Below are 14,459 nucleotides of genomic sequence, written 5' to 3' on the forward strand. Positions count from 1 at the left end.
TATGTTTGGAGGAAAACGGGGGATGCTTGCAAGCCGAAGAACACCATCCCAACTGTGCAGCACTGGGGTGACAGCATCATGTTGCGGGGGTGCTTTTCTGCAGGAGGGACTGGTGCACTTTACAAAATAGATGGCATCATGAGGATGGAAAATTATGTGGATATATTGAAGCAACATCTCAAGACATCAGTCAGGAAGTTAAAGCTTGGTCGCAAATGGACAATGACCCCAAGCAAACTTCCAAAGTTGTGGCAATATGACTTAAGGACAACAAAGTCAAGGTATTGGAGTGGCCATCACAAAGCCCTGACCTCAATCCCATAGAAAATTTGTGGGCAGAACTGAAAAGGCGTGTGCGACCAAGGAGGCCAACAAACCTGACTCAGTTACACCAGCTCTGTCAGGGGAATGGGCCAAAATTCACCCAACTTATTGTGGGAAGCTTGTGGAAGGCTACCTGAAACATTTGGCTTAAGTTAAACAATTTAAAGACAATGCTACCAAATACAAATTAAGTGTATGTGAACTTCTGACCCACCCAATTAATCAAAGCTGAATTATATCCTTCTCTACTATTATTCTGACATTTCACATTCTTAAAATAAAGTAGTGATCCTAACTGACCTAAAACGGGATTTTTACTAGGATTAAATGTCAGGAATTGTGAAAAACTGACTTCAACTGAGATAGCAAAAGCTCAGGTTGCCCAGCCTGGCGGCGTTACAATCTTCGGCAAAATCATTCGCAAGGAGATTCCTGCAAAAATATTATTTGAAGATGTATATATACATAAATCATCTTACGAAGCCACTTCTTCGTTGCCCAGGCGGTGTGTTTGGGATCATAGTCATGCTGAAAGACCCAGCCACGTTTCATCTTCAATGCCCTTGCTGATGGAAGGAGGTTTTCACTCAAAATCTCACGATACATGGCCCCATTCATTCTTTCCTTTACACGGATCAGTCGTCCTGGTCCCTTTGCAGAAGAACAGCCCCAAAGCATGATGTTTCCACCCCCATGCTTCACAGTAGGTATGGTGTTCTTTGGATGCAACTCAGCATTCTTTGTCCTCCAAACACGACGAGTTGAGTTTTTACCAAAAAGTTATATTTTGGTTTCATCTGACCATATGCCATTCTCCCAATCTTCTTCTGGATCATCCAAATGCTCTCTAGCAAACTTCAGACGGGCCTGGACATGTACTGGCTTAAGCAGGGGGACACGTCTGGCACTGCAGGATTTGAGTCCCTGGCGGCGTAGTGTGTTACTGATGGTAGGCTTTGTTGCTTTGGTCCCAGCTCTCTGCAGCTCATTCACTAGGTCCCCCTGTGTGGTTCTGGGATTTTTGCTCACCGTTCTTGTGATCATTTTGAGCCCACGGGGTAGGATCTTGCGTGGAGCCCCAGATCGAGGGAGATTATCAGTGGTCTTGTATGTATTCCATTTCCTAATAATTGCTCCCACAGTTGATTTCTTCAAACCAAGCTGCTTACCTATTGCAGATTCAGTCTTCCCAGCCTGGTGCAGGTCTACAATTTTGTTTCTGGTGTCCTTTGACAGCTCTTTGGTCTTGGCCATAGTGGAGTTTGGAGTGTGACTGTTTGTGGTTGTGGACAGGTGTCTTTTATACTGATAACAAGTTCAAACAGGTGCCATTAATACAGGTAACGAGTGGAGGACAGAGAAGCCTCTAAAATAAGAAGTTACAGGTCTGTGAGAGCCAGAAATCTTGCTTGTTTGTAGGTGACCAAATACTTATTTTCTACCATAATTGCAAATACATTCATTAAAAATCCTACAATTTGATTTTCTGGATTTTGTCTTCTCATTTTGTCTGTCGTAGTTGAAGTGTACCTATTATGAAAATTACAGGCCTCTCTCATCTTTTGAAGTGGGAGAACTTGCACAATTGGTTGCCGACTAAATACTTTTTTTGCCCCACTGTATATATGTCTATGTAACAAATATCTTAAATGGAAATGTAACATTGAATGTTCTGTGTTTGTCTGTACAAAGTACATCTGTCTGTCCATGAACTAATAATTATTATTTTGGCAACAGTGGGATTGCTTTGTCAGTAGCAGAATGTTAGCCGAGGATGCTGTGAGTGCATTTCATATACAGTACCCTCGAGCTTCTCGCTTTTATGACTGTACTTTCCTAATCGGATCTTCATAAATCCAATAAAACGATTACCTAATTACAGTGAGCCTACTTTGGGGTTCAACATGAAACACAATGTTCACGCTCCAATGTCTGTCACACTCGAAACGCATTTAATTCCAAAAGCATTTTATTCAAACGCATACAAACTAGTAGGAAAGCAGTTCATGTCTTTGTACAGTGATCATGTAATAAATAAATAAAATACAAATGTCATGGCAACGCACCTTCTTAGTACATTATAAGGCAGGTAAGTCCAAAAGAATGTTCTGTTTGTAATGATAGCCGTACTAATAGTCTGGTTCAGCCTGGCTAAGAGCTTGCAGAGAGGCCTTTGGTTATGTGATATCTAGCTAACAGAATGCAGTGACATTCTTTCATGTTGACTGAATATCATGGCTGGAAAATCCCCATGATATAAAAAAAACAATGTAGGGTACATACTCTCCTCTGTAAAAAGTACCAAAATATATGAATCTACTAGACTTGGAACTCAATTCAAACTGTATCGCTGAAGCATTCCAGATTGCCCGACAGCAATGTAAAGGTCATTTCTGATTGAGCCGACATAAGCTAGTATTTACCGTGAAAGCAGTCTCCGCTAACGCAAGAACATTGCCTTTGAATTTCGATTGCACTGTGACGCTGAACTTACAGATTACAGATTGAATAGAGCCCTTGGCTTTTGCCCTAATGAGAAACGAGATCTATCACTTGTATATGTTGTTCTACAGTACGCAGTCATCAGGCTCGTTCCATGACACCATGACTTGTCATAAAACTGACCCACCAAAACCCTGAACTTCTGACCCCACGACAATGGGCCACCTGGTTACGGTTTGTGAGGGTCCAATGGGAGGTTAGGTGTAGAACAGTCATATGTTGGCGTCCAGCATCTCCAGGAAGAGTTTGTGCATGGGCACGTGACCCTCCAGGTGGAGCCGGCAGAAGGTGTCCACGGCACGGTTGGCAGTCTGCCGGAGCAGGGGCAGGGTCATGAGCAGTTTGCCTGCCCGGTGGAGCTCTGCTGTGTGCTGGGAGCTCTCGTACTCCTGCAGGGCCTCATGGAGTCCGTCCTGGAACCGCTGCACTGCCTCCACACTCTCCAGGTTCTCTGCGTCTGAGCGGGGAGAGACAAGGTCAAGGGAGGCCTGTGGGTGTTTGGGTGTGGGTGGAATTGTGTGATAAACCTCCCCTTGTTTCGGCACGACAGCGTGTCCGATCCCATTGTCCACCTCATTTGTTTCGCCATTGAGGGCTAATGGATGGGCCAAGGTTAAGTTGCATGCAGCCGACCCTCATTTTCCCTGAAAGGACTGTAAAATGTGAAAACAAAGGCTCTCTCCTCTGATCCTTCTAGCCACCTCAGGCAGTTGTGACTGCCCCGGAGTGTCAGGCTAACGCAGCCAGACTCGCCTAATGGATTTCTGAATTCCTGTGATAATTTGCAGGGTGCTGGGAGGCAGATGGATTTATTGATCAGGGCTGAAGGCAGAAGCAGCCTTCTCACTGCTAGGATATTGATCAGTTTCCACTCGCTGTGGCCTGGGGAATAACAGCGGGAGCCGGAAGGGAGGGGAGGGAGGGGTGAGAGAAGTGGGTGTTGGAGAACAGATTTGGCAGACGTCTAGACCTCCCCACTCTCTGTCATGGTGGTCTGAAGACTGGCAGTTTGTACAGAGGTAATGGAACAATGATTCATCAACAAATGTTTTGGCGCACACAAGTATGTAGCATAGCATCGGTAATACCGTTAGTCATTATATACAATTATTAATGGTAGTTGTAAAAAAAAAGTGGAGGGCTGACAGTGACATGGGTCATGCTGAGAGAATCCCATTACTAAAACACGAGACCTGTGAGGGACGTTTGCCAATATGAGGGGTCTAGCCACTCATTCAGTCCCTGACAGCTAGTAGCTTTTCAAGGCATTGACCATCATTTAACAGCCTTGCCCTGCTAGGGGACCTGACCCTGGAGCAAAAGTGTATTCAAGGACACACCCTGAGAGGGAAAGTCACTGTGGATCACACTTAGGGCCTTGAATCAATCTGTATTGCTAAAGCATTTCAGAATGCAAGATAGACATGTAAAGGGTCATTTCCGATCGAGCCGACATCTGCATCGTTTACGTGAATACAGTCTCTGCTAACGCGGTAACATTGCCTCTAAATTTCCATCACGCTGCAGCACTGAACTTCCACAATACGGATTGAATAGAGCCCTGACTCTCTCCACAGTCCTGAAGGAGTGGCTGTATGTAGGGCTGCCTGAGGACGCCGTAGTAGATTTTGTACCAAGCCAGTGTATTGTAAAGCTGAATTGAACACAATTATTTATTGTAAGCAGTAGCCAGGCAGATTAGATAGTAGTGTATATTTTTGATAGTTCTATCATTCTTATACTGCTTTCTAAGAGGGATTGTACACGGGTACAGCTAGGTCTCTTGAGTTTGCTCTGTCACAGTTACAGGATCCTGAGTGGCGCAGCGGTCTGAGACATTGCAGTGCTAGAGGCGTCACTACAGACCCGGGCTTGATCCCGGGTTGTATCATAACCTGGCTGTGATCGGGAGTCCCATAGGGCGGCGCACAATTGGCCCAGCGTCGTCCGGGATAGGGGTGGGTTTGGCCGGGGTAGGCCGTCATTGTAAATGAGAATTTGTTATTAACTGACTTGCCTAGTTAAACAAAGGTTAAATAAAACAATAAATAAACAGCTGACAACACTGAACTACTGATAACAGATATCCAGTGCAGGCCATGTAGTTAGTACCTGAGTTGGCGAGGGCCATAGCCTTGAGAGTGACCACTTCCTCTCGGCTCAGGTTCATCTGCCTGTACTTGGTGGTCAGCTGTCTCAGGGCGGTGTAGAGGTCAGAGAGTCCGGCTGCTCTGCACTGGGCCTGGCCCAGACGTAGGTTCCCAGCAAACACCAGCTCCTCCCCATAGCCCAGAGACTGAGACACAACTGACAGGACCAGTGTCTCCATCCAACCACTCTGCAGCAGGGCCATCTGGTCCACCAATGAAAGGGCAGAGAAGCCTGGAAGGGCAAATATGGAAATGTAATACTCCATAAGTTCTCACAGTATAAAAAGGCAACTTTGTCCCTTTGTACCAGTGGAAAATGGCATAGTATTTTAATTGTTTTTAAGCAGGGAATCACACTTATTTAAGATGACCTACAAGATAAACAGGAGTGGGTACCTGGGATATGCTTTGCCCAGCCAATCATGACCAGGAGTTCCCTGTTTAGGAGGTCACAAAGCATCAGCAGGGCTTTAAGGTTGTCATCATTGGTTGAGTTGTCAGGCGTGGCACACAGGGGGGCTGGCTCTGTCAAGAGGAGCTGGGAGATCACTTTGTATCCTGAAAGAGGTCAAACAGATATATTAGTAATGCACTCTATTGTACTCCCTGCTTGTGACTGACAAGACTCTTATTGGAGTGTGAGCGTTGCACGACAGAGGGTACACACCGTTGGACTTGGCGGGGTGTGTGTCTGGGGCCTTCGTATAAAGAGAGAGGCCAGAGTCCCCCCTTCTCTTGTACTTCTGACGTCCTCCTCTGACTCGGTCCATGCGAACACCTGTGGTGACACAAACATGATGATCAGTGATCATCCTCTTTGCTCATTGATTGAGCCCCAATCCCCAAGTCAAGAACAGACCATGGGAGGTGCACAGTACTACATAGAGTCACGGCGCCATTGAACTCTATTCCACATCGGGTAACTGATGCAAGCAGTAGAATCAATTTTAAAAAAGAGATAAAAAATACATTTCTAAGTCATCCCAAACTTCTGAACGGTAGTGTATGTGGTAGAAGAGTAGTGGCCTAAGGGAACATACTTAAAGTGTTGTGAAAAGTGTTAGGAAATGTAATGTTGTGTAATATTTAAAATGGTATATAACTGCTTTAATGTTGCAGGACCCTAGGAAGAGAGGCAGCTGCCTTGACCACAGCTAATGGGGATTGAAAATAGAGGTTGAGTAGTTAAAAACTCTAACTCAGGCTGCGTGTGTTCTGCAGACCTGCACACTTAAGCATGTCCGTTTATTGAGCCCATTGACCCCACTGAGATGAGTTGCTGAGTTGGTCATCGAGTCTCACCTTCCTTCATCATGCCGGCACGCAGGCACTTCTGGAAGCGGCACGCTTGGCACGACTTCCTGCGACGCTTGGTGATCTCACAATCGTTCATCAAAGGGCAGCTGTACTCAATGTTACCTGGAAACAGAGAAAAGCGCAGCTCTGTTTACACCACGCACTCTATACTTGAGTCAGAAAAGCCAATGGCGCAAAAATGCAATCCAAATGGTGACACTGTATTTTGCAGTGTCTCTCTCACAGTGCATTCTTGATGCTTCACTTTTCAGAAAGCCTAAAAGGTCAAATTGCCATGCTGTAAAACAAAGTGTGTTTTTAGTGGGGGGTGCCACCATGGCTAACCTTTGCCATCTGGTGGTTTATTGAGTTTCACTGTCTGTGGCACTATGACAGCAGTCCTTTGCCTCTGTGGTTCGCTGGCACCCTGAGCTTTCACACAGCAATCAATAAAAGCCCAGACAAAATACAGATATTGATTGGCTTTTTCACACTGAGCCTAACGACCACAACAAGTGTTACAACGTTTGGTCTCACACAAGACAAAAAAGGGGATTTAATAGAGTATTGATTCATTTCTCCCACACATCTATACCCAGACAAGCGGGTCTGGATCTGGGGGTGATCTAGGGGCCAAGGGCCCTCGATCAATGAGCTCACCCCTAAACCCCCCATCCCCCTGGACAAGAGGCTCTGAGATTAGGGCATCCAAATTACAGCTCCAAGCTTTTAACAAGAGATTGGCACCTCTTCAGAGTGCCATTCATCAAGAAACTAAAATGTGTTGTGTGGTGTTATAAGTGCAATGACACACGTTTAAGCTGCAGTTTCATACTTTGAGATGGGCACTGTTGCTAAAAGAACGCACTATGAAAAGCCACTTTTGATCAATGATAATACAATAAGTATTTTCATTCAACTTCATACTTGAAATTAGGCGCATAATCAAATAATGTTGAGATTCAGTCGTTAATGCATCAAGCGCCACTGGATCAATATCACGCGTCAGTTATTTTGGAACATTTGTAGCAGAGAGTAATCCGCTCTAGTTTCAGACTGCAAAAATCCAATATTCAGGATTATATTAAGAAATCAAAACGAACGACTATACAAAATCAATTTTCCCATTTAGAAGCAAGGCAACAATAAACATATCGTTGTCGCCCCCCCCTTAAATTAACTATTAGGCCATAGCTCTCGCGGACAATCCGTGTAACATTGTAAATGCCGGATCTCTATGGCAAAACGCATCAAAATCGGCCCAGTGCTGTTTGAGATAGCAGATTGGCCTATCGCGTGTAACGAACGTACGAACGGACCGAGATAGATCCACAGTCCCCTCCCCGATTTCATATTGGGGGACAATAAAGCATTTCTGGGGCCATCAACCAATATGAAGCACATTGAGTCTTCACACGAAAATCAATCTCATAGCTGAGTCTGCGGCTGACAGAACTATTGGAAATCTGTGTTTGCCGCAATCAGCCTAATTTGCGCTTCCCCCTCTAATATATTATTGATTATTATTATTCATTAAGATCTAGCCCAGAACTTCGCCTTGTCCTAAAAGTATCACACGTGCACGCTCGCACACAGTGCACGCAACACACACCACCACAGACTGCTTGATTTGATGTTCTATCAGGTTTTTGCAGAAACCTATACACTTTTTGTTTACCTTGAATTGTCCTCTTGAAGAAAGCCTTGCATGCCTCACACGACGCTACTCCGTAGTGATATCCCGATGCAAAGTCGCCACACACTAGGCACAGCCTTTTAGGTCCAGAGCCCAGCGACGATAAGTAGTCACATTTGAGGATGGAGTCAACGTGCGAGGAGAGCGCCAAACTGCGATCCGAGCAAAACTGAGATGCGCTGCTAGAGTCCGGTGCTGCGCTGACACCGCTGCCGCTGCTGCTCGAACTCGGGGATTCCGGGTCCAGTGAGTGACCCGGTGAGAATAAATTGTATCCACTGCTGTCCGAGCTGGGACTGAATGCTGTGGTTCTGTCCAGGGCGAAGGTAGGGCTGGGGGGGTCCGTCTTGATACATGTATCATCTAGTAAAGGAGCATCGTCGGTGTTTGAGGAGTCCAACAGGCTGATGGCACAATTGAAATGATCATGACAACAATATAGTGCCACTGAAATAATGCCCTATTATTTATAGAACTGCTACGATAACATTGTGGCATGCAGACCACAATATAGTCTGCCTATTAGGTGGACCACCTCAGGGACCAACAACTCTATTCATGTTCCCTATGGAGGACACCAAATTATGCATTTATTCTGCAGACAATTAATAATAACTTATTTTTTTCCAACTGAATTAATTAAGCCTTATATCATGCTTAAATTTAAAATAAACACACATCAACAGCACATAATTGGTGGCAATCAGATTAACGACCAATAAAATGTATCTATGATCACATTCAATTGTTCATTACTTTCATACCAAATAGGAATGTAAAAAAAAAATACAAAACAAAATCTCAGTAATTCTTACTGGTTGTGCTGGCTGTGGAAGTGGACGTTTTCACTCAGGCAAAAATCCTTTAGATCCATATCCAGGAAGAAAGTCTCAAGGAGATGAAATGAGAACTATAGTTGTCAATGCAGTAGTAGTATTCTAGTATTCTGGTTTGGGAGCTAAAGGTAGAGAAATAGTGACAGAGGCGAGGACACTGAGACAAGGGCCACAGTTCCAGTTGCAGGTTTATTTAGCTGAAGACTTGTGTCATTGCAAAGGGGCGGGGCCTGGAGGACAAATCCTGACAAGCACTAAACGTTTGTTGATGGTTTCATTCTCTTCTCACTTCCATTGTGTTGAGCATACAACATACATATGTACATATTTACATGCTACACAGAAGGAAACGTGTATACATGATACACGAGTCAAAGTATGAACAAGATTTGTTAAAGAGGATTTTCACTGGTACCTCTTATTGACAAAGTGTTGTCAAAGTGAGGTGAAAACATGAAACGTTTATTGCTTATGATGGAACACCATGCGCTATGTCCGTCATTAAATGCATTTTGCTATTCTTGTTTTCCAGACTCCGCCCTCCCTCACCTCTGTAATTGTTGGACCAGGATTTCCCTCTTCTACTGTTTGGTGTAAACAGAGAAAGCATGCAGAACAGACTCACAGACACGGCATCCTCCAGGTATTCGTTGTTCCTCATAACAATGTCTCACTTTTAAAAGCTATAAATTGCATATTGGTGACAGTACTATTCCAGTTCCTGAACCAAAATGCATCACTATTACTGAAGCATTTGAATTCATGCTTGTCCAGTCTCGCATAGGCCTTTCTCTTTGAAGTGTGTTTTCATGGTTACTCTTGGAAAGTCAGGTAAGGTGAGCTTGAGAGAAAGTGAGAGGCAGGTGGTGGTGGGGGGATTAGAACAGGCCGGAAAACCAAGGGATAGAATTAGACTAGAGAAAGGGAGGGGAGGGAGGTAGTGGAAAGAAAGAGGGGACTTTAACTTGGAACTGGTCAGTAGGTCAGGTACATGTGTACAGGACAGGGCTTACATCTGGTGAAAGGGGAGGCGGTGATGAGGTAGGAGGGTTAGGGTGTCTGGAGGGTGAGGATTACGAGCCATCCGGTGCCAGTGCTAAGGCAGGGGTGCTAAGGCAGCACTTTTGGACAACCCTGATGTGTGAAAGCCCTGTGAGGAGCGAGAACATCCAAATCCAGCCATCAGACACCTTCGCCAAGTTTATACCTGGTGCTAACATGGGTCCTTTGTCCTGATCTTGTCTGCATTCTGATTGTGCGCACATTTCCAGAAATGTGTCTCCACACACGGAATTCAAATGTGTCGGTTATCCATCTACTGTGTTTGCATTGTGACCACATTTCCTGGTCCCTTCTTTTATGCACATTATTTCACAGCTATTCTTTCAAAATAATATGTATTTATTTTTTGTAAGACACATTGATATAATCATTCACTGGTGCCACCTGTGAATGATTTTAGAGGGCGGAATGATGACGATTTAAATGGTTTCTCTGTCCAGATCTGTCTACAAGTGTAAGATACCCAGACACAATGCGTGTCTGACTACCTCCGGAGGAGGGCAGGATGATCTGATCACAATCTTTTGATGTTTACACCTGTCCAAAAATATCGGCACAATCAGAATGCGGACAAGATCAGGACAAAAGACGGAAGTTAGACTCAGGTATAAACGCTGTTCTAGATACCTGCTTCACTTGAGTTACTGGTATTAGCTGGATCCCAATAAGTTTCAAAATAGATTATCCAACAAAAATGAATCAATCCATTTGGCATATTATAACAGTGCAATTGGAAATGTATTCCAACCCCTTGACTTTTTCCACATTTTGTTATGTTACAGCCTTGTCCTAAAATGGATTAAATCATTTTTCCCCCCTCATCAATCTACACACAATACCACATAATGACAAAGCAAAAAAACGTTTTTTAGAATTTTTTGCAAATGTATTAAAAATTAAAACAGAAATATCACATTTTCATAAGTATTCGGACACTTTCCTCAGTACTTTGTTGAAGCACCTTTGGCAGCAATTATAGCCTAGAGTCTTCTTGGGTATGACGCTACAAGTTTGGCACACCTGTATTTGGGAAGTTTCTCCCATTCTTTTTTGCAGATCCTCTCAAGCTCTGTCAGGTTGGATGGGGAGCGTCGCTGCACAGATATTTTCAGTGTTCAGCTCTGGCTGGGCCACTCAATGGCATTCAGAGACTTGACCCCATGCCACTTGGCTGTGTGCTTAGAATCGTTGTCCTGTTGGAAGGTGAAACCTTCAATGCTCTGGAGAAGGATTTCATCAAGGATCTCTCTGTACTTTGCTCCGTTCATCTTTCCCTCGATCCTGACTAGTCTCCCAGTACCTGACGCTGAAAAACGTCCCCAAAGCATGATGCTGGCACTACCATGCTTCACCGTAGGGATGGTGCCAGGTTTCCTCCAGATGTGACGCTTGGCATTCAGGCCAAAGAGTTCAATCTGTTTTCATCAGACCAGAGAATCTTGTTTCTCATGGTCTGAGAGTCCTTTAGGTGCCTTTTAGCAAACTCCAAGTAAGCTGTCATGTGCATTTTACTGAGGAGTGGCTTCTGTCTGGCTACTCTACCATAGATGCCTGATTGGTGGAGTGCTGCAGAGATGGTTGTCCTTCTGGAAGGTTCTCCCATCTCCACAGAGGAACTCTGGAGCTCTTTCAGAGTGACCATCAACTTCTTGGTCACCTCCCTGACCAAGGCCCTTCTCCCCCGATTGCTCAGTTTGGCCATGTGGCCAGCTCTAGGAAGAGTCTTGGTGGTTCCAAACTTCTTCCATTTAAGAATGATGGAGGTCACTGTGTTCTTGGGGACATTTAATGCTGCAGAATTTTTATGGTACCCTTCCCCAGATCTATGCCTAGACATAATCCTGTCTCGGCGCTCTACTGACAATTCCTTTGACCTCATGGCTTGTTTTTTTTCTCTGAACTGCACTGTCAACTGTGGGACCTTAAATAGACAGGTGTGTGTGCCTTAGCAAATCATGTCCAATCAATTGAATTTACCACAGATGGACTCCAATCAAGTTGTCAAGGATGATCAATGGACACAGGATGCACCTGAACTCAATGTCGAGTCTCATAGCAAAGGGCATTTCTGTTTTTTATTTTTAATACATTTACAAAAATGTCTAAAAACCTGTTTACACTTTGTCATTATGGGGTATTGTGTGTAGATTGAGGAGGAAAAGATTTTGTTGAATTAATTTGAGAATAACAAAATGTGGAAAAGGTCAAGGGGTCTGAATACTTTCCCGAATGCTCTGTATAACCAATACATTACGATTCCTTTTTTCCCCCTCTAAATTGTGCATATTCCAAACAAATATGATTTTGGCTAGTTCCCTGATACATTTCCACATGGTATTCCACCATATGAAAATGATTTGGGATGAAAGGTTCCCACAGTGGACCCCTGATGCCTCTTCTCTATTGAAACACATTCCCTGCCCTTGTCATCCCCCAGCTGTGAAATGTATTGCAGCGCAGCAGCACACTGACCAGGTTCCGACCCGGGTAGCACCCAGTACAGGGAGATAGGATTACTGTCTAGTCTGACACTACCTGACACTTCTCATTCCTCCTCAGCCCTAATCCAACAACGGCTACATCATCAAGATATACCCCCAACCCCCACACACACACACACACTCAACGCACACACACACTCACACACGCACAGAGAGAGAGAGAGCCTCAGTTGACCTTGTTAACACAACCAGCACCATCAGGGCTAATGGGTGAAATCAAGTGATTCTATAGCTCCCTGGGTGTGTACTGAGGCGCGGGTCAGCCTGGGTGCAGTTTTCATGATCTGTTACAGTGCAGGTCAATGGTACAGACAGGACTGAACTCTCTCCCTCTCTGTGATGGAGACAGTGGAGCAGGAGCCTACTATTAGCCCATCTTGTCCCTTGTCCTGATCCCATATCATTACATTGTAACAGGCTGAAAGTCCACTTACAAAACTATAATAATACTAATGCCCGTTTTTAAGGTACTCTTACTGCTTGAATGATCATTTAATAAAGGCTCCATAGTCACGACATGCTTTAAGGCTGAGTGATATACACTGAGAATACAAAACATTAAGAACACATGCTCTTTCCATGACAGACTGAACAGGCGAATCCAGTTGAAAGCCATGATCCCTTATTGATGTCACTTGTTAAATCCACTTCAAATCAGTGTAGATGAAAGGGAGGAGACATGCTAAATAATGACTTTTAAGCCTTGAGACAATTGAGACTTGGATTGTGTATGTCATTTAGAGGGTGAATGGGCAAGGCAAAAAAATGCCGGTTTGTGTCAAGAACTGCAGCACTGTTGGGGTTTTCCCATGTGTGTCAAGACTGGTCCACCTCCCAAAGGACATCCAGCCGACTTGACACAACTGTGGGCATTGGAATCAACATGGGCCAGCATCCCTGTGGAACGCTTTCGACACCTTGTAGAGTCCATGCCCCAACGAATTGAGGCTGAATTGGGGGTGCCGCTCAATATTAGGAAGGTGCTCCTAATATTTGGTATAATGTAATTGTAGACCCACTCGAGTGGGATATACGAGTGGGATATATTTGTAATAAACAAAGGATAAACAAAGGAACAGCAAGTGTAGTTGTTACTGGTTATTGGTGAACACAGTAATAATGAGGCATTACAATTACTCCGAAGCTGCCACTTATCGTATTTGCCAGCAAGTGGTAAGTGTTAACACCGGTCTACCAGTCATTTGGCCCAGATTCAGGATAGTTCATGAGGAGAGAAAACAGAGAGTGTACAGTCCAACAGAAAAAGAGGATATTTGGCTAGCCCTTGTAATCCGCAAGAGATAATTAAGAATGAAGTGAACCTCTTTAATCAGCTTTGTAGTGTGTGGTGGAGAAGGATTGGCCTATAAAAGAGATTAGACATGGGATCCTTATAAACACTCCTGGAAATTAGGGTTAGAGTAGCAGGTAAATGGATTAGAGGCCTGACCACATAGCGCATGTGTCAGAGAGGTGGAAACTGCTGTTATGACAGTGTAAGATAGGGACAGTGATGATTCTAATCAAAATTTGCCTGGCTACCCACACTCCTTTCTCCAGCTAAACGCTACACCACGCCCACAGACGTTACTTTCTTCTCCGCAATGAGTCTGGTTCTGAATAACTCTGCAACCCTTCACCGAATGCAACCACATCCTGGGCCGTCTGATTGGTCCAGAAACCAATAGGTTGAGCCAAAGCTAGAACACACATGGTTAATGTAGTGGTTTGGAAATTCGTGATTGGCTTTGATACGCTGATTGGTTAGAGATGATCCAATCGCTGATGACTTTGTTTTGTACAACGCCCCTTGTGCCCCTCGTCAACACAAAGTATGTAGCGAACGATAGTGCAGCGGAAGAATTTAGTTTGAGCCATCAGGCTAAATCAAAATACTGTGTAATTCCTACACCACTGGTTTACTCCTAATGTATACTGAACTAGCTTCCAATATGTTACTACTTTATAACAACAACCTTGCAGGCCCAGACAGCATCCCCAGCCGCGCCCTCAGAGCATGCGCAGACCAGCTGGCTGGTGTGTTTACGGACATATTCAATCAATCCTTATCCCAGTCTGCTGTTCCCACATG

At 44.4% G+C, this 14,459-nt stretch overlaps 1 protein-coding gene across 1 annotated transcript; it reads right to left on the reverse strand.

Annotated features, from left to right (window-relative positions):
- Positions 1 to 2,076: 2,076 nt before the first annotated feature.
- LOC118385480 (estrogen-related receptor gamma-like) lies at positions 2,077 to 8,965 on the reverse strand. The gene is made up of 7 exons (XM_035772651.2): positions 8,784 to 8,965; positions 7,951 to 8,372; positions 6,279 to 6,395; positions 5,644 to 5,754; positions 5,373 to 5,534; positions 4,939 to 5,208; positions 2,077 to 3,283 (listed from the first exon to the last, which is right to left on the reverse strand). The coding sequence occupies exons 1-7, from the start codon at positions 8,840 to 8,842 to the stop codon at positions 3,039 to 3,041; spliced, it is 1,386 nt and encodes a 461-aa protein (XP_035628544.1). The 5' UTR covers positions 8,843 to 8,965; the 3' UTR covers positions 2,077 to 3,038.
- Positions 8,966 to 14,459: the final 5,494 nt, after the last annotated feature.

This window comes from Oncorhynchus keta, chromosome 1 (assembly GCF_023373465.1).
Source record: "Oncorhynchus keta strain PuntledgeMale-10-30-2019 chromosome 1, Oket_V2, whole genome shotgun sequence".
In the NCBI taxonomy this organism is placed as follows: domain Eukaryota; kingdom Metazoa; phylum Chordata; class Actinopteri; order Salmoniformes; family Salmonidae; genus Oncorhynchus; species Oncorhynchus keta.

Bases quoted from the DNA above. Each gene is read 5' to 3' on its own strand.
- LOC118385480 (XM_035772651.2), bottom strand. From the start codon at position 8,842: ATGGATCTAAAGGATTTTTGCCTGAGTGAAAACGTCCACTTCCACAGC. The intron at 8,373-8,783 runs GTAAGAATTACT...TTGTGCCATCAG, and splicing joins TTCCACAGCCAGCACAACCA to CCTGTTGGACTCCTCAAACA. The intron at 3,284-4,938 runs GTACTAACTACA...CTCCCCGCTCAG, and splicing joins TATGGCCCTCGCCAACTCAG to ACGCAGAGAACCTGGAGAGT.